Below are 25,818 nucleotides of genomic sequence, written 5' to 3'. Positions count from 1 at the left end.
ATCAACATTTGTACACTGTACTGAACACCTGTACACGGTACTAAACCGCAGTAAAATGTAAAACCTCTGTACACTATACTGAACACCTGTACACGGTACTAAACCGCAGTAAAATTTTATCAACATTTGTACACTGTACTGAACACCTGTACACGGTACTAAACCGCAGTAAAATGTAAAACCTCTGTACACTGTACTGAACACCTGTACACTGTACTAAACCGCAGTAAAATGTAAAACATCTGTACACTGTACTGAACACCTGTACACGGTACTAAACTGCAGTAAAATTTTATAAACATCTGTACACTGTACTGAACACCTGTACACGGTACTAAACCACAGTAAAAATGTTATAAACATCTGTACACTGTACTGAACACCTGTACACGGTACTAAACTGCAGTAAAATTTTATAAACATCTGTACACTGTACTGAACATCTGTACACGGTACTAAACCACAGTAAAATGTAAAACATCTGTACACTGTACTGAACACCTGTACACGGTACTAAACCGCAGTAAAATGTAAAACCTCTGTACACTGTACTGAACACCTGTACACGGTACTAAACCGCAGTAAAATTTTATCAACATTTGTACACTGTACTGAACACCTGTACACGGTACTAAACCGCAGTAAAATGTAAAACCTCTGTACACTATACTGAACACCTGTACACGGTACTAAACCGCAGTAAAATGTAAAACCTCTGTACACTGTACTGAACACCTGTACACGGTACTAAACCGCAGTAAAATTTTATCAACATTTGTACACTGTACTGAACACCTGTACACGGTACTAAACCGCAGTAAAATGTAAAACCTCTGTACACTGTACTGAACACCTGTACACGGTACTAAACCGCAGTAAAATTTTATCAACATTTGTACACTGTACTGAACACCTGTACACGGTACTAAACCGCAGTAAAATGTAAAACCTCTGTACACTGTACTGAACACCTGTACACTGTACTAAACCGCAGTAAAATGTAAAACATCTGTACACTGTACTGAACACCTGTACACGGTACTAAACCGCAGTAAAATGTAAAACCTCTGTACACTGTACTGAACACCTGTACACGGTACTAAACCGCAGTAAAATGTAAAACATCTGTACACTGTACTGAACATCTGTACACGGTACTAAACCGCAGTAAAATGTAAAACCTCTGTACACTGTACTGAACACCTGCACACTGTACTAAACCGCAGTAAAATGTAAAACATCTGTACACTGTACTGAACACCTGCACACTGTACTAAACCGCAGTAAAATGTAAAACATCTGTACACTGTACTGAACATCTGTACACTGTATTAAAGAAAAGCAGCTGTAAGAAGTCATAAACAGCTGTGTAATGTAGTAAATGAATAAACAGTAATAAACAGTTCTGAATCTGTGTATGTGCTTCACTCCCCCCCCATAAAGACCCATCAGGAGCAAGGTCGCTCATATAAGGAGGTGTGCGCTCCCGTGATCGAGCGGCTGCGTTTCCTCTTTAACGAGCTGAGGCCGGCCGTCAGTAACGACCTGTCTATCGTGTGCAAGCTGAAGCTGTTGAGCTCGCAGCCTCGCTGGAAGACCATCACGCGGAAACTGATCAGAGAGCACAGGAAGAAGCGAGGTGAGCTCTAACACGACCACGGATGTGCGGAAGACTTCAGTTAATCCTCCTGCGTTCGTATTCATTATAATCGTCTTATAATCTTCCGTCTTAGTGCCTAAGAAATCCGAGTCTGCGGATGTAGACGAGAGTAAGCAGGACAGAGAAGGGACCAATGAGGAGGAGCCACTTCCAGTTCCTGTCAGTTCTACACCTGTGGACAAGAAGCAGACCATCAAATCGGCCAAGGTGATCCTTTGAAACGTGTTGTACCTCATACAGAGATGTGATTGGTCATTTCTATGTTCACAATCCCTCCCCTTCACGTTTAAGGATAAATGGCAGCCGCTGCTGAACACGGTGGTGAACGTTCAGAAGTATCGCTGGCTGAAGCACAGCGTGCACGGCCCATGCTCTCAGTCCAGCCTCATGAGCACCATCGTGGAGTTCGCTCTCAAAGAGGAGCCTCTCGACGTGGAGAAGATGCGGAAGTGCCTCCTCAAGCAGGTATATACACACACACACACACACACACACACACACACACACACACAGATGTGTCAGTCATTATAGAGTCATTCTCACACCTCATAGTAACTTATACACTGGAACCTGTACGGCAGACGCTCTACAAAACACAAAAAGTAAATAAATAAAGGCCGTCTATGCGTTTTGTTTTTTTCGGAAAGATGACAGAAATGCGCAGGTGGATGAGGGAAATAATGAGCTGTGACGTTTCATTTAATAAATTAGTGATTTCACAAAATGATGCTGATCAATCATATGAGATGCAAATGATTAAATGGTAAACCCTAAAAAATGTTTACCCAGAGAACGTCTGTAGTCTAATTGCTGTCTGAACTGGTGAACCAAATGACTCTTATGGTTAAATCATTCAAAAAGATTTGAACCCTTATATATAGTAAATAGAGGCAAATATAGTATTGGGGGCGTTTCCCAAATTTGCATATTCATGTATATTTTTAGATTCTGCCTTTTTGGTTTAAGTAATGGATAAAAGAAAAAGAATCTAGGTTGTGTTTTTAGATAAATGAGTATAAATGGTACATGATGGATGTGTGTGTCTACAGCTGGAGAGGGCGGAGGTGAGGCTGGAGGGTATCGACACAATGCTGAAGCTCGCATCCAAAAACTTCCTGCTCCCCTCTGTGCAGTACGCCATGCTCAGCGGCTGGCAAAGGGTCGTCCCTGAAGGTCCTAACATAGGGTAAATGTTTACAAATTCACATTCAGTGCTCAATTGCTGCTATTATAAACTCCTCCTTTCTTGGAAGATGTTCCACTAGATTTTGCGGAGATTTGCGTGAGATTCAGCTACAAGGGTGTCAGACCAGGGGTCGTCACCAACTCATGTAAAGCATATCTTCATGAAGCTGGATTTGTGCACAGGGGCATTGTCATGCTGGAACAGACCTCGTCGTTCAAGTGAAGGAAAACTTTCATTCTACCACTTATAAAGACGTCCTATACGATTGTGTGCCTTCAACGTTGTGGTAACCAGAAAAAAACATGGCAGGAAAAAGTCAGGTGTCCAAATACTTTTGGCGTAGGGGATATGTTATGACGAGTAATTAGAAAAAGTTGCGGTTTCTCAGAACGGGAGAGAAAATAAAGCAAGGCTGGCCATTAGGTTAAATATAACTATAGATGTATAAATGACCTTTTTTCTTTTCTTTTCTTGCTTTTATAGCGAGCCTCTGAGCGACTGTCTGAAGGATGTGGATCTGATTCCTCCTTTCAACCGCATGCTCCTGGAGGTCACCTTCGGAAAGCTGTACACGTGGGCCATCCAGAACATCCGCAACATCCTTCTGGAGGCCAGCGTCAGGTTTAAAGAACTGGGTACATCATCTTTACATAATTAAAGATATTACACAATACTAATGCTCCTGCCAGGAATTTCAGCACGGACCGATCCTCTGTGATGCGTTTTTCCTCACGTTTAGGAATTCAGCCGGTTCCTCTGCTGACCATCACGAACGAGAACCCAGCTGGCCCCAGTCTGGGCACGGTTCCTCAGGCACGGTTCCTCCTGGCCATGCTGCACATGCTGACCCTCAAGCACGGACCGAACAGCCTCAGCCTGCTGCTCAACTCGGGAGCGCTAGCTCTCACACAGAGTGTACTCCGCCTCATCGGTCAGTCCAAACCTTTTTTTTTTTTTTATTTATAGGGAAACCAGATGTTCCTAATATCTAAAGTACATTTGTTTTGGAGACCATGACTAAGTGGTTACAATGGAAAATTAACCTTCTGCCCAATCATTACACAGCATTCAGTTGTAGTGGAAATACAGATAGAACCTAAACCTTTTCTCACGTGTTCCTTCACAGGTCCGAGTTCAGACAGTAATGAGGAGGAGCTGGCTTCAGGAGTTCATGGAGGCTCGGCTACAGTGCTGGAGGAGACGAGGAAAGAGACCGCCCCGGCCCCTCTACCCGCCTCCGGCCCTGAGCTCGCCGCCATGATGAAGATCGGCACCAGAGTGATGAGAGGGCAGGACTGGAAATGGGGCGATCAGGTAAAGCAAAGCCATGCATTTAAAACCGGTGCATTACATAGGGTTTTAACGGGACACGTGCTCATATCGACCCGGTTCCGAATGCAGTCTTTTTTTTACGTGCGGAACATAGTTCAAATCCAAGTTTCCTCAGGAACGTATTAAGTGGCGGACCATAAGTTTGTTTAGTCTCTGCCTCACACTTTGAGCACAGTCACGTTTTTATTATTTATTACAATTATTAAATTAAAAACATAAACTATGCGAGGGGTATAAAACAATAAAGAGTTAGCGCAGTGTCACTGGGGGGACTCACTCCATACAGGAAATAGTGTGTTGTGAAACTCGCTACAACTTTCTGCTATCGCTATGCTATGCTAGCTAGCACACACACTTATACACACCTCCCAAATGTGGTCTAACAAATGTAAACTATTTAATTAATTTATTCCCCTTTATTTAATTATATTTAATCGATTTAATTTTCAATAATTTCCCCCATAGAATCAATAAAGTATATCTCAGTCTAATTAGTGCCAATTTAATCGATTACTTAATTTAATCAATAAAATAATACAAGTGTATTGCATTCATTTGATTTATTCGATTAGATTTTTTATAAAAATTATGAAATATTTAACCAAGCAGGCATTTTATTTAAAATTGTTTTAAAAAAAATGTAAATAATAATAAACTGTGTAATAAAAAAAAAACAATTTATTGCTTTGCATTTCTGAACTGAATTTTAAATAAACCGTCACCTAGAAACCGAGGTACGTCCCGGACTGTGAATATTGTCTACTGTTACACCTGTGATACTACAGTGTGTGTGTGTGTGTGTGTGTGTGTGTGTGTGTGTGTTTTGGCTGTGCTGTAGGACGGCCCGGCCCCAGGTCTGGGTCGTGTGATCGGGGAACTCGGGGAGGACGGATGGATCCGTGTGCAGTGGGACACCAGCAGCACAAACTCCTACAGGATGGGCAAAGAGGGCAAATATGATCTGAAGCTGGCTGAGCCTCCTCCTGTCACACAGCCTCCCACCGAGGACTCGGACACGGAGGACGACATCGGTGAGCACTTCATTCCCCCCCCTGGACCGTACGTTACTAGGACTCAGCATGTCATCTCAAACCTGAGTACGTTCTTACACTTCGTTAGCAAAAAAAAAGAAAAAAAAAGAATGCTTGAGTGATCGACAACTGACCCCTGGAAGCTCCGCCCCCTTTACAATCTCCTGTCCCAGTTTGAGTTTCTAGCTTAAAAGACTAAATGTTAAACAAAAACGTATACTTTGCTAACATTAGATGCTTCTCTGGAATAAACGTTTGGTCCAAAGTACCATGTCTGGTTCAAAATCTTCACACAAAGTTGGAGGCAAACAATTGTATGGGTGCTGTTCCAGGGTGTCAATGCTCCTGTGCACAAAGCCAGGGATTATTGCACCCCAGGCCTCCATACCTACATCACTACCTGACACTATTAACACCCTTGTAGATAAATGAATCTCTAAAACCTAGTGGAACATCTTCCTAGAAGTGTGGAGCTCATTATAAGAGGAATGGGATGTTCAAAAAGAAGCACATATACACAATCTTATGTGCAGGTGTCCACAAACTTTTGTCCATATAGTGTATATAAAACAGGCACAAATGTAGATTATTTGAGAAATATATAAACTCTCCATGAACTGTTTATCAGACGGTGAAGTGAGTGAGAAGAACACACACCCGACGGCCATCATGCTGAGCAGCACGGTGAACCTGCTGAAAACCCTGGCGTTGTCATCGGGGATCCACGCCGAGGTGATGCAAGCCGAAGCCGCCAGGACGCTGTGTGGTCTCCTGCGCGTGCTGGTCGAGAGCGGAACTGACGGCCAGACCGGTAATCCAACTCCTCCGTTTCAGACCAGAATAATCCGCTCTTCAATTTAATTTACATTGTTTTTCACGTGTCTATATCAGGATGCCCGTCTCATCGGCTGGTGTGCCGGGAGCAGCACCGGAACTGGTGTACCTTGGGATTTATCCGCAGCATAGCGATGATGCCGCAGATGTGCAGCACGCTGAGCTCCTCGGCTTGGATCAACCTGCTCATACGTATAGTCGAGGGGCATCAGTCGTTCACCGCCGTCATGCTACAGAGACAGGTTTATACATCATACAGCATTCCTTCACAAGAACTGTATGGTCACCATGGTGACCTTAATGAAGTCCAATCCAATATGATTTTTTTCTTTTGTTCTTTTCAGATCCTGGCTCTGCGCCTGCTCCAGGCCGTGCTGCCATCCTGGGAAAAAACGGAGCGCTCTCAGGATATGAAGTTTCTCGTGGAAAAGCTGTTCGGTTTCCTCGGAAGCCTCCTGAGCACCTGTTCCTCAGACCTTCCGCTCCTCAGAGGTAGAATATGTTACGCTTGGTAGTAATACGGCGTCGAAAAGGGCAGATTGTCCATCAAAATACAAATATGGACTGATTTAACAGCTCTTTGATTTTCTATAAAAAAGATCTGTTGTAAGCCCTGCCCACTTTCCCCAAATTTTAATGCGTTAATTGTGACGTTACGCGTCTTTCACCCGCAGAAGGTTCCCTGCGCAGGAGGAAGTCCCGCCCCCAGGCGTCTCTGACTGCCACTCACAGCAGCACACTGGCTGAGGAGATTGTGGCGGTCCTGCGTACACTGCACTCTCTCCACCAATGGAATGGCCTCATTAACGAATACATTAACTCCCAGCTCAGGGGGATAGGAGACATGATGGCTGGACGAGTCTCAGAAGTGGTACGATGACCTGCGTTTCAATCCTAAACTCTTTAAATATAAGGAATAACGTTTGACTGAGCTGCTGCTGTTTTTTTTTTTTTTTTGGACAGACGCAGCTGGAGGAGTATTTACCCAACGCAGACGCCCCAGTGGTGGGCAGTCTGATGGCCGTGCTGGCAGTGATCGGCGGGATCGACGGACGTCTGCGTCTGGGAGGTCAGGTAGTCCACGAGGAGTACGGAGAAGGCACGGTCACACGTATAACTCCCAAAGGACGCATCACGGTGCAGTTTTATGAAATGAGGACGTGCCGAGTGTGTCTGCTCAGCCAGCTTAAACCGGTATGGCCCTCACATCAGGTTACACTCAATATTATAATATTACCCTGAATTCATCTGTAAACGTTAACATAAATATCTAGCTGGAACGTGGAAACCTTCTCTAATTGGTCAGGAGTTTAAAGGCCTGTGCTTTTAGGTCACTTCTGATTAGTTCTTGTTCAAGCATTAAATCTTGTAATCTAATAATATAAAAAATATCAATAATTTTGGTGTCAAATAGTTCACATACCTAAATATTTATTTATGATAGTTGTATTATTTATATTATTATATTATACGCCATTTATGAATCTATTGACCTCCACATTAAAACCCGATAATAAAGATAAGGGGTGAAGGTTAAGAAGTTTATTCAAGCAAACACTGAGACGTGGCTTTATCACATTGCAATCTGGTTGTGTGGCGAACATTCAGGTAACGTTTGTTCTTATTTTGTTTGTTGTCGGCATCAGTTGCCCGTGGTTTCGTTCAGTGTTCAGAACCTGCCCTTCACCGAGCCCATGCTTGCCGTGTGGGCTCAACTCGTCAACCTGGCAGGAAGCAAACTGGAGAAACAGCGCATGAAGAAATCCCTCAGCAGAGGACTCGCAGGTACTGACCCCACACACACATACACACACACACACACACACACACACACACACACACACTCACTCACTAAGTGCACATGCGTGTAAATACACTATATACATGCACATATGATACCTTCACACAAATATACAAACAATTAGAGGTCAACTGATTGTGGCGTTTAACCGATTCATCAATTTTTCACTCCATGTAAAATAGTACTGAGCTTTATTACAAAAAAAATTAAAACAGTACTGAATCATGGAAATGTGCTAAATGTAATATATTCATTATATTAATAAATATTGCGGTAAATAAGACAACGCTCCAGACAAATAAAAACAATTACATTCAAAATGAATAGAAAATAAGACATTTGTCAGTGATTTGCCTCTAGAGGTCACTCTTATATTGTATAACGCAACCCGGAAAAACTATCAGTATCAGACTTTTGCCGCTAGTTCTAGCAATCAACTATCGATGCTGATGAATTGGTCGAACTCTACAAATCACATATGCAATACACACAAGCACATGTATACTACACATGCAGACATACACACTTATGCACTAACCATGCGCCAACACTACACTTTTACAACACATATACGCTGTGAACACGCACAAATAATAGTGCACTAATGTGTTAGTAAGTGGAATGGAGAGGCATGATTATACATGATGCTGATGATGTGGATGATGTGGTCCTGCAGCAGATCAGGTGGATGTACACTTGTTGCGCTGTCAGCAGCTGAGGCTTTACATCTTGAAGGCAGCTCGAGCTCTTCTTCTACACCAGGATAAACTCCGACAGATCCTGTCTCAGCCCGCCGTGTTGGACTCCATCCCCACCCCTGCTGGTACACGCACCCCCTTGTGATCTTATTTATCTCTCTTTATATCTATTTGTCTGTCTGTCATTATGTCAACTAAACTTATTTATTTTCCCAACATCCATCTTCTTTTCTTTCTTCCTGCCATTGTTTTTCTTTTGCTATTTCTTTTGTTCACTCGTCTGTCTGTCTGTCTTTCTCTCTTTCTAATTTTAATGTTCATTATTGTGTATGTGTGTGTAGAGGAGCAGGGTGTGTCTTCTCCAGATGTGGGTGATTTATCTCCTGAAGGTCCTCTCCCTCCTCTCATTCTGCTCCAGCAGCTCCTCTCCTCTGCCACTCAGCCCTCACCCATTAAAGCTATTTTCGACCGTCAGGAGCTGGAGGTCAGTACAGATTCAGCCTCAGTGTCTCCTGCTTTTTATTTAATATATACACTGTACATACTCTCTCTGTGTGTGTGTGTGTGTGTGTGTGTAGGCGGCTGCTCTGGCCGTGTGTCAGTTCCTGGCTGTGGAATCCACTCACCCGTCGTCTCCACTGTTCGAGGACAGCAGCTCGAGCGAGGCCACTACGCCCCTCACCGTGCAGCACGTCCGTCCTCCAAAACAGAAGAAGCACAAGAGCTCCCCGGTTCCTCCTGCTCCCATCGTCCTGCAGCTCATGGAGATGGGCTTCCAGAGGAAAAACATCGAGTTCGCTCTCAAATCGCTGTCAGGATCCACAGGAGGCACCACTGGTGTCCCAGGTATCGCCTCATAGACCTTACACTCCTCACACACCTCACACCTCACACTCCTCTCACACTTTTCATACTCCTCGCATCTCTCTCGCACCTTACACTCCTCTCACACACCTCACACATCACACACACCTCACACATCACACACACCTCACACTCCTTCCACACGTTATATTTCTCACTCAACTTTAATACATTTAATTTATTTTCTCCTTGTTTGTGTCCCTATCTCTTACTTTCCTTCCCTTTTTTGGTACACCTGACACCCTCTTTCTTTCTGTCTTCCTTCCTTCTCTACCTTTTTTTCTATTTTGAGCACCATGACATGCCCTCCCCCATGCCTTTTCATTTCTGGAAAAATTCTGCAGCACATTAAATAATTGTGTGTGTGTGTGTTCAGGTGTAGAGGCGTTGGTGGGTTGGTTGTTGGATCACCCTGAAGTTCCTGTTACGGAGTTGTCTGATGCGGACACGGTGTCTGATGAATATTCTGACGAAGAGGTGCTGGAGGAACTGGAGGAGCCTGAAGCAGCTTTCTCTGTGGTGTGTGTGTGTGTGTGTGTGTGTGTGTGTAAAAACATCTTGCTCATGCTCGGAGTCTTTGCTTAATCCATTGTTCTCTGTTTCCAGCCTCCTGGTGTTGTGGTTACAGAGAGTCAAACATTTAAGAAGAGATCGGATTTCCAGAGTAATGATGACTATGCTGTGTACATCCGGGAGAACATCCAGGTGAGTGGTGTACGTTTCACCACAGCATCGTGTAATCTAGATCTCCATTCTGATTGGCCATGGTAGAATTTAGAATTTCCAAAAATTACAGGTTTATATCTATGCTCTAGAAGTAGTTATGGTTTCTATAGAAACAAAAACAAAACCTAGTTATTGCATCAGGGGAAAAAAAAAAAAAAGTTAATAAACTCATAATGGAAAATATTATATAACTGTACTTGTATTTAATATAATTGTTACTAATGATTAGAAACGACTCTTTTATTAATGTAGATGTACAAATCAAAAAAGCATCAACAAAAGATTAGAGCACAAGATTTAATTGAATTTGAGTTATTGCGAAATATTAGATAAAATAACAAAACAGTGCCACCTAACAGATACTGTGTTAACAGCTTTTCTGTAGAATGTACATATCGCATACAATACCTTATTTTATTATAAAAAAAAAAAATAAAAATCCATTATATTCATGAAACGGCTGAATTTATTTTTTTGGTATTTCATTGATTATTGTTATGAAGAATATCTGTAAAAGGTTTATAAATCTGGTGGTAATTATTTTATATGTAGGTTTAGAGGCCAAAATATAAGTGTGTTTGTGTGTTTAGGTGGGAATGATGGTGAAGTGTTGCAGGACGTATGAAGAGGTATATGAGGGAGATGTGGGTAAAGTGATAAAGCTGGACCGAGACGGGTTACACGACCTGAACGTTCAGTGTGACTGGCAGCAGAAAGGAGGAACCTACTGGGTCCGCTACATTCATTCTGAACTACTGGGTACCGATTTATGCATTACTTATCAAAACCTCTACATTTTACCCAACCAACCAGCCACCCATGTACCCAACCAGCCACCCATGTACCCAACCAGCCACCCATGTACCCAACCAGCCACCCATGTACCCAACCAACTAGCCACCCATATACACAACTAACCACCAATTTAGATGTTTTTAGCCGACCATCCACCCATTTAACCAACCAACTAACCACGAATATAACTAACCCACCCATTTACCCCACTAACAACCCATATACCCAACCAACCATCCACCATATACCCACTACCTAACCACCTCTAATCCCCAACCAATTAACCTCCCATATACCCAACCAACCAACCTCCCATATACCCAACCAACCAGCCACCCATGTACGCAACTAGCCACCCATATATACAACTAACCACCAATTTAGATGTTTTTAGCCGACCATCCACCCATTTAACCAACCAACTAACCACGAATATAACAACAAACTACCCACCCATTTACCCCACTAACAACCCATATACCCAACCAACCTTCCAACATATACCAACTAACTAACCACCTATAATCCCCAACCAATTTACCACCGAAATACCAACCAACCAACCACCCACCCATATACCCAACCAAACATCCACCCATATACCCACCCAACCAACCACCCATATACCCAACCAACTAACCTCCCATATACCCAACCAACCTCTAATATACCCAACCAACCAGCAAAACATGTACCTAACCAACTAGCCACCCATGTACTCAACCAACTAGCCACCCATATCCCCAGCAACCTATATACTGAATCAAACAACCATATACCAAACCAACTAGCCACCCATATACCCACCCAACCAACCACTAAATACCCTACTATCTAGTCACCAATAACCTATATACCCAACCAATCAAACAACTATATAGCCAACCAACTAGCCACCCATAAACACAACTAACCACTAATTTAGTTGTTTTTAGCCGACCATCCACCCATTTAACCAACTAACCACGAATATAACAACAAACTACCCACCCATTTACCCCACTAACAACCCATATACCCAACCAACTAACCACCCATATACCAACTAACCACCTATATCCCCAACCAATTAACCACTCATATACCAACCAACCAACCATCCACCCATATACCCAACCAACCATCCACCCATATACCCAACCAACCATCCACCCATATACCCAACCAACCATCTACGCATTTACCCCACTAATCACCCACTCCTATACCAACCAACCATCCACCCATATACCCAACCAACCATCCACCCATATACCCAACCAACCATCCACCCATATACCCAACCAACCACCCACTCATATACCCAACTAACTATCCACGCATTTACCCCACTAACCACCCATATACCCAACTGACCTTCCACCCATATAGTATTTTATTAATTTATTTTAGTCCTTCTATCATGCATTTCTTTTCAAATTTCTTTTTTTTTTTCCTTTATGTTCTAGGGTTTCCTCCTCAGAGCTCTCCATCTCACATTAAGATAGGGGATAAGGTGCGTGTGAAGCAGTCAGTCACTACACCGAAGTACAAGTGGGGCTCCGTGACTCACAGGAGTGTGGGTGCAGTCAAGGGTAAGGCTCGGGTTCATACATGGCTCTGATCTAAAACCTGCTCTAGAAGCCTACTCCTCTGCATCCTCATGCATATTCATAGATCTTTGCATTTTTTACATGTATAATGAGGGTAAAGGTGAGATATTCCTAGTAATTTTTTATTGGATGGTTAGAAATGTTTACTGTTCTATCATGCAGAAAGGTCTAACCTGTGTGTGTGTGTGTGTGTGTAGCCTTTAGTGCCAATGGAAAGGATGTAATAGTGGATTTCCCTCAGCAGTCCCACTGGACAGGACTGCTGTCTGAGATGGAGCTGGTGCCGAGCGTTCACCCCGGAGTCAGGTACTTCTTCGTGTCCCAAATTGGCCTGATTTCCTGAGCCGCCGGCTTGTTGGGATGCATTGTAAAAACCTTTTGCATCCACAGGTGTGATGGCTGTCAGATGTTCCCCATTAATGGACCCAGGTTCAAGTGCCGGAGCTGCGACGACTTTGATTTCTGTGAAAGCTGCTTCAAAACGCGCAAACACAACCCCAGACATTCGTTCGGACGCATTAATGAACCGGGTCAGTCTCGATCGGTTTGCAAATAATGCCGAAAATTTCATTCCATGACTTACCGTGACCTGTGTGCTGTGTGACGTTTCAGGTCAGTCTCCAGCGTTTAGCGGGCGCTCGGGGAAGCAGCTGAAGAGACACCACAGCAGCCAGCGGGGAATGCTGATAGACGATTGGTCCAGAGCTGTAAGGAACCTCAGCGTGTCGTCATCTATTAACCAGGCGTCTCGTCTCATCGACTCTGGAGATCAGTGCTGGCAGTCATCTGGATCCCAGGGCAAGGTCAGACAACATTTACTGAGGATGTGTGGCCTTCAAGAACAGGCCTTTTTAACATAATCTGTGTTATGTGATCTGTGTGATGGGTAGGCGATCGGGTTGTGGGGTGGGCAGATGGGTAGGCGATCGGTTTGTGGGGTGGGCAGATGGGAAGGCGATCGGGTTGTGGGGTGGGCAGATGGGTAGGCGATCGGTTTGTGGGGTGGGCAGATGGGAAGGCGATCGGGTTGTGGGGTGGGCAGATGGGAAGGCGATCGGGTTGTGGGGTGGGCAGATGGGAAGGCGATCGGGTTGTGGGGTGGGCAGATGGGTAGGCGATTTTGTTGTGGGGTGGGCAGATGGGTAGGCGATTGGGTTGTGGGGTGGGCAGATGGGTAGGCGATTGGGTTGTGGGTTGGGCAGATGGGTAGGCGATTGGGTTGTGGGATGGGCAGATGGGTAGGCGATTGGGTTGTGGGATGGGCAGATGGGAAGGCGATTGGGTTGTGGGATGGGCAGATGGGAAGGCGATTGGGTTGTGGGGTGGGCAGATGGGTAGGCGATTGGGTTGTGGGGTGGGCAGATGGGAAGGCGATTGGGTTGTGGGGTGGGCAGATGAAAACTGAGCTGGAAACGTGAGGAGAAGATTTAGGCAAAAGAACAAGACAAAGTTTCCAAAGTTTGGAATTATTTTGAACTAAAACATAAAGAAACTAATATTTGTATTTTGATGAAATGACAATTAAATGCACTAAAGGGGTTTAGTTTTTTAAAGATTGCAATTTTCAGACAATAACAATAATTTTTTTCTAAAAAGGAAAGAATTTTCTTGTCCATTTGAAGAAACATCTTATTTTCTTTAGTATATTTAATGTTGCTTTAAAAATTTTTTCGATGGACTAATCGGTAGGAGACTCTATTACTAAAATAATCGATATCTGCAGCCAGAGTTTATTTGTTCATTGTGGTTAATTGTTTCATTTAATTTTTTTTTCTGCTCACTGCAGCACTGGATCAGGTTGGAGCTCTTCCCTGATGTTCTGGTGCACAGGCTGAAGATGGTGGTAGATCCAGCAGACAGCAGCTACATGCCTTCGCTGGTGGTGGTGTCAGGTATCCAGCGTCACGCAGATCATAAATTTATACTATTTTCAGATTTTTCTTCTGAACCAGTTTTATTTTTACGTATTCATAATGATGTTATTTAGGTGGAAGTTCACTAAACAACCTGATCGAGCTGAAGACCATCAACATTAACCCTACAGACACTACAGTATCTTTACTAAACGACTGCACTGAGGTTTGTTATCTCACACTGTCTGGGTGTGTGTTTGTCGTATTATAAACTAAGTTTATGTATACGTGTGTGTGTGTGTGTGTGTGTGTGTGTGTGTGTGTGTGTTTAGTTTCACAGATACATAGAGATCGCTATTAAGCAGTGTCGCAGCTCAGGGATCGACTGCAAGATCCACGGGCTGTGCATTGTGGGTCGTATTCGTGCTGAGGACGAGGATCTGGCAACCGTGCCATTCTTAGCGTCGGATAATGAGGAAGAGGAAGACGATAAAGCGGCTACGGGAAGGTGTGTGTTTCCTATTTCAGTTCTTTACGCCTTATAAATTGTAATGTTATTAATGACGTTTTCTTGTCGCAGTCTCGCACGGAAAAGATCTTCAGGCATAGAGTCTGCAGCCTCCATCAGAACCAAAGTGTTTGTTTGGGGTCTTAATGACAAGGACCAGCTGGGTGGGCTTAAAGGGTCAAAGGTCAGTCGTGTCAGTTAACAATTAACTTTCCCAAGCGTTTTTGTAGGTTTGATTGAAACCTTTTGGCTTCCTGTTTCTCGCAGATTAAGGTTCCCTCGTTTTCCGAGACTCTGTCTGCTCTGAATGTGGTGCAGGTGTCTGGAGGCTCCAAGAGTCTTTTTGCAGGTGAGAATGCTGCTGATTAGGTGTGTTTTACATGGTTGTGTAGTTTATGGTGGGGGACACTATGGAGTAATTAGCATGTAATCAGATGATGCGTATGGATCATTTAATTAGTACTTTGAATGAAGTTGTGTGTGTGTGTGTGTGTGTGTGTGTTGCAGTGACTGCGGAGGGAAAGGTGTACGCATGTGGGGAAGCTACTAACGGAAGGCTGGGTCTGGGTCTGAGCAGCGGCACCATTCCCATCCCTCGCCAGATCACTGCTCTCAGTAACTACGTAGTGAAGAAAGTGGCTGTTCATTCAGGTGTGAACAGTACTGCTTTATTCATCCTATAATCTCACTCATAAGGGTTTATATATTGTATAAGCTGCTATAATGTTGTACATCATACAGACTGTTTATAGCTACTATAATGTACTTCCTGTAGACTGTTTATAGCTGCTGTAATATTGTACCTTATACACACTGTTTATAGCTGCTGTAATATTGAACCTTATACACACTGTTTATAGCTGCTTTAATGTCGAAAGTCATACAGACTGTTTATAGCTGCTATAATATTGAACCTTATACAGACTGTTTATAGCTGCTGTAATATTGAACCTTATACACACTGTTTATAGCTGCTATAATGTCGAAAGTCATAGACTGTTTATAGCTGCTATAATATTGAACCTTATACAGACTGTTTATAGCTGCTGTAATATTGTACCTTATACAGACTGTTTATAGCTGCTTTAATGTCGAAAGTCATACAGACTGTTTATAGCTGCTATAATATTGAACCTTATACACACTGTTTATAGCTGCTGTAATATTGAACCTTATACACACTGTTTATAGCTGCTATAATGTCGAAAGTCATACACACTGTTTATAGCTGCTATAATGTCGAAAGTCATACAGACTGTTTATAGCTGCTATAATGTCGAAAGTCATACAGACTGTTTATAGCTGCTATAACTTATGAACGCTGCAAATTAAAACTTTGACACTTGGGATAAAATGATGGTTGTCATGGTAACGCTGACCCATTAACAAACGCTAAGTTGATAAATCGCAGACAAAAGAACACATGAAGCCGCGTCCTGTTTCGCATATTTAATGAATATTGATGCATCTTGATACACCCCTCCCACCCCCCATTCCCACAGGTGGTCGCCATGCCATGGCTTTGACAGTGGATGGAAAAGTGTTCTCGTGGGGTGAAGGAGATGATGGTAAACTCGGGCATTTCAGTAGAATGTAAGTTCCTGTCAAAATATCATGTCTTAAAGGGTGTGTGTCTGGGTGGAATGATGTTAAACGATGACGTGTGTGTGTGTGTGTGTGTGTGTGTGTGTGTGTGTGTGTGTAGGAACTGCGATAAACCTCGGCTGATTGAAGCTCTGAAGACGAAGCGCATTCGGGACATCGCCTGCGGGAGCTCGCACAGTGCCGCCATTACCTCCAGCGGAGAGCTGTACAGCTGGGGTCTGGGGGAGTACGGGCGTCTGGGGCACGGAGACAACACCACGCAGCTCCGACCCAAACTAGTGAGCACTAAAACTCCTTCTATATTGAAAAATGATCAGGTGTTCACACACTTAATATTGATCTGTATCTGTATTTATTTTATGTTGTTTGAACATCCCAGTTCCTGTTCAGCCATTAGGGTGTTGGTAAAGTCAGGTACTGGTGTAGGTGAGGGGAGGTGAAGAGGTCTGGGGTCTTCAAAAGGGTGGAGCTCAGAGCTTTTTACCAGGAGATCTTCCAATCCAACTCCAATTATAGAGGATTGATCAACACGTAATTACCAGTCGTAAGGCCTCTGTACCCTCTGTGTTTCCAGGTGAAGGTGTTGTTGGGACATCGGGTTATCCAGGTGGCTTGTGGGAGTCGGGACGCACAAACTCTGGCTCTGACAGACGAAGGTAAGCGTATAGTCATGTAGAATGTAAGTTGTACTTCAGATGTGTGGTCTAAGTGTGTATGTGTGTGTGTGTAGGTCTGGTGTTCTCCTGGGGAGACGGAGACTTCGGGAAGCTGGGTCGTGGAGGCAGCGAGGGCTGCAACATCCCTCAGAACATCGAGCGTCTGAACGGACAGGCCGTGTGTCAGATAGAGTGTGGAGCTCAGTTCTCTCTCGCTCTCACCAAATCAGGAGTGGTGTGGACCTGGTACACTTCCTCTTCTTCTCTACCTCCTTTCTCCTCTTCTTCACTACACACTCACACACACACTGTTGATGTTATCATGACTCTTATTGCTGATGTGTGCTGATCTTCTCAACCCTTATCTCAACCTTCCCTTCCCTTCCCTTACACAATCCTCATTATCCTCCTGATCCTGATCCACCTCCTTCTTTTCTTTCCTTCTCCCTCTACTTTTCCTTCTCAACTTCTTCCACTCCCTTGATGGTTTCTTCCTTTTTTTTTCTTCTTTAACTTCTACTCATACTTCTTCACCTTTATCTTCTTTTAATCCTGTTTCTTTTTTTGTTTGTTCATTACAGCGTGCTCTCGCACGTGCTCACACACACACACACACGCACACACGCGCACACGCGCACGCTTGTGCACACACACAGCTGATGTTCTGGTGGTTCTCTTGTTGGTGACGTGTGCAGGGGTAAAGGTGATTACTTCCGGCTGGGTCACGGGACAGACGTTCACGTGAGGAAGCCTCAGATGGTGGAGGGTCTGAGAGGGAAGAAGATTGTTCATGTGGCTGTAGGAGCTCTGCACTGTCTGGCTGTTACAGACACAGGACAGGTACACTATGTTCCTATACACACCTTCACACAACATCTATCACCTCTGTGGGCTCTGGATCAGCCTTCTCTTTCTTCTTCTCCTCTCCTACTTCTTCTCCTACTTTTTCTACATTTTCTGCTTCTCCTACTCCTTCTACTTCTGCTTCTTCATCATCTGCTTTTCCTTCTACTTATTCTTCTACTTCTCCTCCTTCTTTTTCTTCATCTATTACTTCTCTCTCTCCTACATTTTCGACTTCTTTTTCACCACCTTCTTTTGCTCATAATTCCTTTTCTTATTTCTCATACTCTGTTTTTGGTTTGTTTCTTGGTTTTTGTTCTTCTTTGTTCTCCTTTCATTCTTCATCTTCTTCCTCTCCTTTTTATTTTTCTTTTCCTTGTGCGTTTGTCATCTTCCTATCTACCTAAAACTTCATATTCTTACCCCCTGTTCCCAATGTTCGAATTCTTCATCTTTTTTTTCATCACTGTCTCTCATCCTTCATCTTCCTTTTTTTCTTGTCCTTCATCTTCTCATTCATCATCTCTTAAATACTTGGTCGCCGTCTTCTTCCTTACCATCTTTCTCATCCTCCTCATATTCTCATTCTTCTTCTCTTTCATCCTTTACCTTCTTCATTCTCTTCATCCAGCCCTCGTTTGCTGCTTTCTTCACCTTCATGTTCTCTTTCTCCTCTTCCATCTTCTCCCTGTACACATTTCTTCTTGTTCTGTTTGTGAGCATTGTTTGGTTCCTCTCTGGCTGTGTACAGGTGTACGCATGGGGTGATAACGACCATGGGCAGCAGGGGAACGGGACGACCACGGTGAACCGGAAGCCCACTCTGGTGCAGGGACTGGAGGGTCAGAAGATCACGCGGGTGGCGTGCGGCTCATCTCACAGCGTGGCCTGGACCACCGTGGACGTCACCACGCCGTCTGTTCACGAACCGGTTCTCTTCCAGACGGCCAGAGACTCGCTCGGGGCCTCATACCTCGGTCAGATGGGTTTCCTGTAGCTTTGATGGCTGTTTTTGCTGGTTTAACAAAATTTAATCAGAATTGTGTGTGTGTGTGTGTTTGTGTGTGTGTTTAGGTGTGCCTTCAGACAGTGACCCGTCCTCCCTGAGTAATAAGCTAAGCGGTCAGAACAGCGCCAAGTCCAGCAGGCCGTCTCTGGCCAAAATTCTGCTGTCTCTGGACGGGAATCTGGCTAAGCAGCACGCTCTGTCTCATGTCCTTTCTGCTCTGCAGATAATCTATGCTAGGTGCTGTATTGCTCCTGGGTTGCCAGATTGGTCCCAAATGTACACCTTTTAAAATGTTAACATCCATTTAACACGTGCGTGTGTTCGTGCAGGGACGCGGTGGTAGCAGCTCTCATGCCCTCCTGTATGATGCCAGTGGAATGCCCGTCCACCTCTCCGGTCCCGCCCTCTGACTGCTCATCCGTCTCCAGCCCCTCTGAAGCTGAAGGACCTACTTTGAACTTCGACCCTGAGGAGCGCACCAGCCCGCACCCGTGGCAGGACAGCAGGAAGGGGGAGGTGCGAGACGTGTCCTCTGTTACTGCTTCCTTAATTAGCATCGTTTATTTAATTCACGTTTTTGTTTTTTTGTCCTGTAGGTGGCGTCTTCTGAAGATGCCGTTACCCCGTCATCTGCCGTGACCCCCTCGGCAGCGGCCGCTTCCTCTCGGCCCTTTATCCCCGTCACGGACGACCCCGGTGCGGCCAGCATCATTGCCGAGACCATGACCAAGACCAAAGAGGTTCACGTTACATCACTGCTGAGTGCTCGGACGTGTCGTTTTAAACGTAAATATACGTGTTGTAATCCGTTCATCATTTGTTCCAGGACTCCGAGAGCCAGAATAAAGCCGCCGGCCCCGAGCCTCAGTACCTGGACGAGTTCTCCAGTCTGCTTGTTCCCGATGATACGCGTGTGATGGTTGATCTGCTGAAGCTGGCTGTGAATCTGCGCTCAGGAGAGAAGGGGAAGGAAGTTCTGTCTGCAGTGCTGTCTGGAATGGGCACCGCCTACCCACAGGTTCACCTGCATTATAATCTGAACAATGTGGTTTTACACACACTGATATATGAAGGTAATTGTGTGTGTGTGTACGTTCTCAGGTGGCTGACATGTTACTGGAGCTGTGTGTGACTGAGCTGGAGGACGTGGCCACGGATTCTCAGAGCGGCCGTCTGTCCTCTCAGCCTGTGGTGGTGGAGAGCAGTCACCCCTACACTGACGACACCTCCACCAGCGGAACAGTCAAAATCCCAGGTAACACACCTGTGTGTTTGTGGACCATCAGATTGAAATGTGCTTCTTCCCATTTCCCATTTTCTCTTATTATAAACTTCCACTCTTCTGGGAAGATGTTCAACTAGATTTTCATGGAGATTTGTGGAAAGTCATTCAACCACAAGGTTGTTAGTAAAGACAAGTAGTGATGGAGATGAGAAGGTGACGAGGCCTGGACGAGGTCAGCGTTCACATTCTCCCAACTCAAAGGTGTTCAATAGGGTTTGGAGCTCTATAGCAGGAGATCTTTCACTCCAACACAATTGTGTTTTAAGAACTGGGTGAAAAATTTGGAGAAGAAGCATCTATACTTATATACGAAATTTTAAATGTATTAAATAACAGGAAATGGACTTGAGTTCTATAGACACAGAAGATGATATCTGGTGCCTTCTGCACGTTATTTTTGTAAATTCTTCTTCTTCTTTGGGACCCTTATTTTTTTCTTCATTTTCTGAAACCACTTCAGGTGCGGAGGGTCTGCGAGTTGAGTTTGACCGACAGTGTTCTACAGAGAGGAGACACGATCCGCTGACTGTCATGGACGGAGCCAATAGAATCGTCTCTGTTCGATCAGGTGACTTAACCGGTCATACACCCCCGCTCTCGGGTCTCAGAGCTGAAAATGACTGATTTAAATGGTAACACTTTTAGTGGTTGAGGAGTGTGTGTGTGTGTGTGTGTGTGTGTGTTTCAGGGCGCGAGTGGTCAGACTGGTCAAGCGAGTTGAGGATTCCAGGAGACGAGCTGAAGTGGAAGTTCACCAGTGACGGCTCTGTGAATGGCTGGGGCTGGCGCTTCACTGTCTATCCAATCATGCCTGCAGCGGGTACACACACACACACACACACACACACACACACACATCAGTGGGTTCATCTCTTGTTTCTAAAAATATAACCCAGCTGGCACAGATTTTATATAAAAGCTAGCTTTGCTTCAGGTTGCTATGGTTACCAGACAGTCAAGGCAAGCATGATCTTTTTAATTACGCATATTCTGGCCTTGAATTCATGCCAGACACGTTTCAGCCTCGTTTCAGGGCCGTACGCTGTCTCTCCTGTTGGTCTCTGGACGATTGCATACATTAGTGCGCTTGGGTATGTGGAAGAGGGCAAACGACACGTGTTGCACCATACTGTGATTCCGGTGGAAATTTTTTTTACAGAAAATTTGTATAAAAATAGATCTAATTATTATAGTTTTGCGAGCTAACGATAATATACGAGCGAAAGTATTGGGACACTTGCCTGTACGTGTGATCGAAACGCAGCAAAGATGTTTCTTGCTTCGCTGAGTATTTATTTCCATTAAGGTCTGCCAGTAGTTTTGTGTTTGTGTGTGGTTCTAGAAACAAGTAGTAATATATCAGTACTTAACATTCACCATAGCATAACAATACAATAAACAGTGGCAAAGTAACAAATAAACAATATTAATATTTGGAAACACATCAAACTATATTCAGAAGTAATATTCTTCACTTCAATACGCATTGTAAATAACTAAACACTGCCCATTCAAAGGGCACAAAAAATGTCTAGGTCTTTTTTATCATTTAAAACATTTAATTTTTCAGCTGTGGGGAAGGGAAGTTTAATACTTTGCTTGAAAATATTTTTATTAGGGTTTGTTTAAGGCACTTTCTAACAAAGTATTGTGAGTTTGTGGTTAAATAGGTCTTAAATGTAATTCTTAATGGTCTTAAAGAAGCTCTAACAAGTGTTTTGATTGTGTGAAACCTGCAGGAACCCTGTCTTTAGTAAAGTGTCGCTATTTTATTGTTAAATCTGCCCCAGGTCCTAAAGACCTCCTGTCCGATCGCTGCATCCTGTCCTGCCCTTCTATGGACTTAGTGACCTGCCTGCTGGACTTCCGTCTCAACTTCGCCTCGAACCGTAGCATCGTGCCGCGCCTTGCTGCTTCACTGGCCGCCTGCGCGCAGCTCAGCGCTCTGGGTATGTCTGCACTTCGTTATCGATGCAGGAAGTGGAAAAATAACTTATTCTGAGTGCTGCTTTCAATAATTTTTTTCACTATTCTGATTTTGTGTGTGTGTGTGTGTGTGTGTGTGTGTGTGTGTGTGTGTGTGTTCCAGCGGCCGGACATCGTATGTGGGCCCTGCAGAGGTTACGCAAACTCCTGACTACTGAATACGGCCAGTCCATAAACATTAACCGGCTGCTCGGGGATGGTGAAGGAGAGGCTCGATCTGTGGTCAGTCCTCCAGAAACTAGTCATTACATACACTAATTAAACCTCTACACAATAAACGCACACAGTCAGGGAGGCTGTTCTAGAATTAATTAATCAACACCTCCTGACCAATCAGACTCCATAGCGTTAGCTGCTAGCCACTTCCTGGTTAGCAGCTAATGCTAGCACTATGGATTCTTTGCATTTTATGATTATGCGTTTTTATGCATGCACAAATTAAATGGTGTTTCCTGGTGCGGCAGCGTGCGCCACTCACTCAGTCATACATAGATTTTATCTTTGTTTCGCATGTAAACAGGATTTCATTCAGTACCAAACCGAAAGCCCTGTACCCAAAGACTACAAATATGTAACTTTATACCCAAAAAATAAACAATTGTGTGTGTGTGTATATATCTATATATAAATTCACGTGTTTGTATTTGTGCATTGTTGTGTATTTGTTGTAGAGTTTTACAGGCAGTGCTCTTGCTGCTTTGGTTAAGGGGCTTCCAGAGGCTCTTCAGAGGCAGTATGAGTATGAGGACCCTATTGTCAGAGGAGGCAAACAGCTCCTTCATAGCCCATTCTTCAAGGTGTGTGTGTGTGTAAGAGATTAAATTGAGCCGTGGTGTGTGTGTGTGTGTGTGTGTGTGTGTGTGTGTGTGTGTGTGTGTGTGTGTGTGATATTAAATTGTGCTGTGTGTGTGTGTGTGTGTGTGTAAGAGATTAAATTGAGCAGCGGTGTGTGTGTGTGTGTGTGTGTGTGTGTGTGTGTGTGTGTGTGTGTGTGTGTGTGTGTGTGTGTGTGTGTGTGTGATTAATTGATGAATGTGTTTCAGGTATTGGTAGCTCTCGCGTGTGATCTGGAGTTGGACACTCTTCCCTGCTGTGCCGAGACCCATAAGTGGGCGTGGTTTCGACGCTACTGCACCGCCTCTCGAGTGGCCGTGGCTTTGGATAAGCGAACGCCCCTGCCACGCCTATTCCTGGATGAGGTGTGAGCCCCGCCCACTTTTTTGAGGTGACATTTTTCGTCCAGTTGAGTTGTTTATTAATTTTTTTTTACTGTTTCTTTCACGAAGGTCGCAAAAAAAATCCGCGAGCTGATGGCGGACCACGAGAACATGAACGTGCTTCACGAGAGCCACGAACTGTTCAAGAGAGAACACGATGAACAGCTGGTGCAGTGGATGAACAGGTGCGCTTAAACAAAAATCACATCTGAGAAGCAGCTAAGAGCCCCAGTGGTAACTAGCAGCACCATGCTGTACAGTCTGATACACTTTCTTAGTGGGGGTTTCTTTCTGTCCTGAGATCAGAGAGGCTTTTATCATAAAGTTAACCAGGAGACACTGATTTCAATTCCTAATTTAAATATGATTTCTAATTCCATTTTAATCTCAGAAATTGTTCAGGTTTTTCTACATCAATCAGTTTGTCTGTCCATTTATTTATATAAGGGAGAAAATTCTAGGGGAAAAAAAAACCAAAAAACAACTAAATAAATAAAATAAAAAACGAAATAAATAAAATGAAAAAAAAAAACAACAACAACAACTAAGTAATAAAAAAGCAAAATAATATAAGAAAGAAAAAAAAAAGAAATATTTCAAGAAAAAATTATACAAAACTAAATAATAAAAAACCCTAAATAATTATTAAAAATAATAATAATGAAAAATGCTTTGTTTGATGTGACCATTTGGTCCATCGTTCCAATTACCAATCCATCAATCCATCCATCCATCCCGTCTGTCTGTCTGTCTGTCTGTCTGTCTGTCTGTCTGTCTGTCTGTCTGTCTGTCTGTCTGTCTGTCTGTCTGTCTGTCTGTCTGTCTGTCTGTCTGTCTGTCTGTCTATCTATCTATCTATCTATCTATCTATCTATCTATCTATCTATCTATCTATCTATCTATCTATCTACCATCAAGCCATTCATCCATCCATCCCTATTGTTAACCTAATCAATCCATCCATCCTTCCTTTAATTGTGATAAAATGGAGATTTGTTCTTGATTTGGTTTAACAGTAAACAGGACTTGTTATATACAGTGGGTACAGAAAGTATTCAGACCCCCTTAAATGCTTCACTCTGTTATATTGCAGCCATTTGCTAAAATCATTTAAGTTTTTCTTCCTCATGAATAGTCCTAAGTATTTAGATTCTTTGCTCAGTATTTAGTAGAAGCCCCCTTTTGATCTAATACAGCCAGGAGTCTTTTTGGGAAAGATGCAACAAGTTTTTCACACCTGGATTTGGGGATCCTCTGCCATTCCTCCTTGCAGGTCCTCTCCAGTTCTGTCAGGTTGGATGGTAAACGTTGGTGGGCAGCCATTTTTAGGTCTCTCCAGAGATGCTCAATTGGGTTTAAGTCATTGCTCTGGCTGGGCCATTCAAGAACAGTCACGGAGTTGTTGTGAAGCCACTCCTTCGTTATTTTAGCTGTGTGCTTAGGGTCATTGTCTTGTTGGAAGGTAAACCTTCGGCCCAGTCTGAGGTCCAGAGCACTCTGGAGAAGGTTTTCGTCCAGGATATCCCTGTACGTGGCCGCATTCATCTTTCCCTCAATTGTAACCAGTCGTCCTGTCCCTGCAGCTGAAAAACACCCCCACAGCATGATGCTGCCACCACCATGCTTCACTGTTGGGACTGTATTGGACAGGTGATGAGCAGTGCCTGGTTTTCTCCACACATACCGCTTAGAATTAAGGCCAAAAAGTTCTATCTTGGTCTCATTAGACCAGAGAATCTTATTTCTCACCATCTTGGAGAACTCCATGCGGGCTTTCATGTGTCTTGCACTGAGGAGAGGCTTCCATAGGGCCACTCTGCCATAAAGCCCCGACTGGTGGAGGGCTGCAGTGATGGTTAACTTTCTCCCATCTCCTGACTGCATCTCTGGAGCTCAGCCACAGTGATCTTTGGGTTCTTCTTTACCTCTCTCACCAAGGCTCTTCTCCCCCGATAGCTCAGTTTGGCCCGGCGGCCAGCTCTAGGAAGGGTTCTGGTCGTCCCAAACGTCTTCCATTTGAGGATTGAGGCCACTGTGCTCTTAGAAACCTTAAGTGCAGCAGAAATATTTTGTAACCCTGGCCAGATCTGTGCCTTGCCACAATTCTGTCTCTGAGCTCTTTAGGCAGTTCCTTTGACCTCATGATTCTCATTTGCTCTGATATGCATTGTGATCTGTAAAGTCTTGTATAGACAGGTGTGTGGCTTTCCTAATCAAGTCCAATCAGTGTAATCAAACATTTCTGGACTCAAATGAAGGTGTAGAACCATTTTAAGGATGATCAGAAGAAATGGAAAGCACCTGAGTTAAATATGAGTGTCACAGCAAAGGGTCTGA

At 43.9% G+C, this 25,818-nt stretch overlaps 1 protein-coding gene across 5 annotated transcripts in view; it reads left to right on the top strand.

Moving 5' to 3' along the window:
- The window catches only part of herc2 (HECT and RLD domain containing E3 ubiquitin protein ligase 2), a 64,757-nt gene that overhangs the window by 23,943 nt on the left and 14,996 nt on the right, over window positions 1-25,818 (top strand). For 2 of the 5 annotated variants that reach the window (XM_083562278.1, XM_083562282.1), the window contains 48 exons: window positions 1,444-1,639; window positions 1,734-1,867; window positions 1,952-2,125; window positions 2,710-2,846; window positions 3,330-3,481; window positions 3,586-3,777; window positions 3,973-4,160; window positions 5,017-5,275; window positions 5,838-6,020; window positions 6,101-6,285; window positions 6,388-6,535; window positions 6,718-6,914; window positions 7,007-7,237; window positions 7,690-7,828; window positions 8,521-8,667; window positions 8,884-9,026; window positions 9,121-9,388; window positions 9,783-9,925; window positions 10,013-10,111; window positions 10,723-10,891; window positions 12,376-12,501; window positions 12,717-12,825; window positions 12,910-13,049; window positions 13,132-13,322; window positions 14,306-14,411; window positions 14,507-14,598; window positions 14,705-14,880; window positions 14,953-15,064; window positions 15,148-15,229; window positions 15,388-15,531; window positions 16,383-16,473; window positions 16,586-16,763; window positions 17,060-17,141; window positions 17,216-17,387; window positions 17,837-17,981; window positions 18,736-18,961; window positions 19,059-19,230; window positions 19,323-19,509; window positions 19,590-19,733; window positions 19,820-20,011; window positions 20,095-20,248; window positions 20,739-20,846; window positions 20,967-21,098; window positions 22,069-22,227; window positions 22,368-22,486; window positions 22,936-23,061; window positions 23,308-23,463; window positions 23,551-23,666. In XM_083562278.1, coding sequence (XP_083418404.1) covers window positions 1,444-1,639; window positions 1,734-1,867; window positions 1,952-2,125; window positions 2,710-2,846; window positions 3,330-3,481; window positions 3,586-3,777; window positions 3,973-4,160; window positions 5,017-5,275; window positions 5,838-6,020; window positions 6,101-6,285; window positions 6,388-6,535; window positions 6,718-6,914; window positions 7,007-7,237; window positions 7,690-7,828; window positions 8,521-8,667; window positions 8,884-9,026; window positions 9,121-9,388; window positions 9,783-9,925; window positions 10,013-10,111; window positions 10,723-10,891; window positions 12,376-12,501; window positions 12,717-12,825; window positions 12,910-13,049; window positions 13,132-13,322; window positions 14,306-14,411; window positions 14,507-14,598; window positions 14,705-14,880; window positions 14,953-15,064; window positions 15,148-15,229; window positions 15,388-15,531; window positions 16,383-16,473; window positions 16,586-16,763; window positions 17,060-17,141; window positions 17,216-17,387; window positions 17,837-17,981; window positions 18,736-18,961; window positions 19,059-19,230; window positions 19,323-19,509; window positions 19,590-19,733; window positions 19,820-20,011; window positions 20,095-20,248; window positions 20,739-20,846; window positions 20,967-21,098; window positions 22,069-22,227; window positions 22,368-22,486; window positions 22,936-23,061; window positions 23,308-23,463; window positions 23,551-23,666 — 7,421 coding nt within the window. The remainder of the gene's footprint in view (window positions 1-1,443; window positions 1,640-1,733; window positions 1,868-1,951; window positions 2,126-2,709; window positions 2,847-3,329; window positions 3,482-3,585; window positions 3,778-3,972; window positions 4,161-5,016; window positions 5,276-5,837; window positions 6,021-6,100; window positions 6,286-6,387; window positions 6,536-6,717; window positions 6,915-7,006; window positions 7,238-7,689; window positions 7,829-8,520; window positions 8,668-8,883; window positions 9,027-9,120; window positions 9,389-9,782; window positions 9,926-10,012; window positions 10,112-10,722; window positions 10,892-12,375; window positions 12,502-12,716; window positions 12,826-12,909; window positions 13,050-13,131; window positions 13,323-14,305; window positions 14,412-14,506; window positions 14,599-14,704; window positions 14,881-14,952; window positions 15,065-15,147; window positions 15,230-15,387; window positions 15,532-16,382; window positions 16,474-16,585; window positions 16,764-17,059; window positions 17,142-17,215; window positions 17,388-17,836; window positions 17,982-18,735; window positions 18,962-19,058; window positions 19,231-19,322; window positions 19,510-19,589; window positions 19,734-19,819; window positions 20,012-20,094; window positions 20,249-20,738; window positions 20,847-20,966; window positions 21,099-22,068; window positions 22,228-22,367; window positions 22,487-22,935; window positions 23,062-23,307; window positions 23,464-23,550; window positions 23,667-25,818) is intronic. The other 3 variants (XM_083562281.1, XM_083562280.1, XM_083562279.1) reach the window with 3 other exon arrangements.

The sequence above is a fragment of the Silurus aristotelis genome (assembly GCF_946808225.1).
Source record: "Silurus aristotelis genome assembly, chromosome: 2".
Taxonomy (NCBI): domain Eukaryota; kingdom Metazoa; phylum Chordata; class Actinopteri; order Siluriformes; family Siluridae; genus Silurus; species Silurus aristotelis.
The sequence above is the reverse complement of the archived record's forward strand: the minus strand, read 5'-3'. Positions and strand labels throughout refer to the sequence as shown.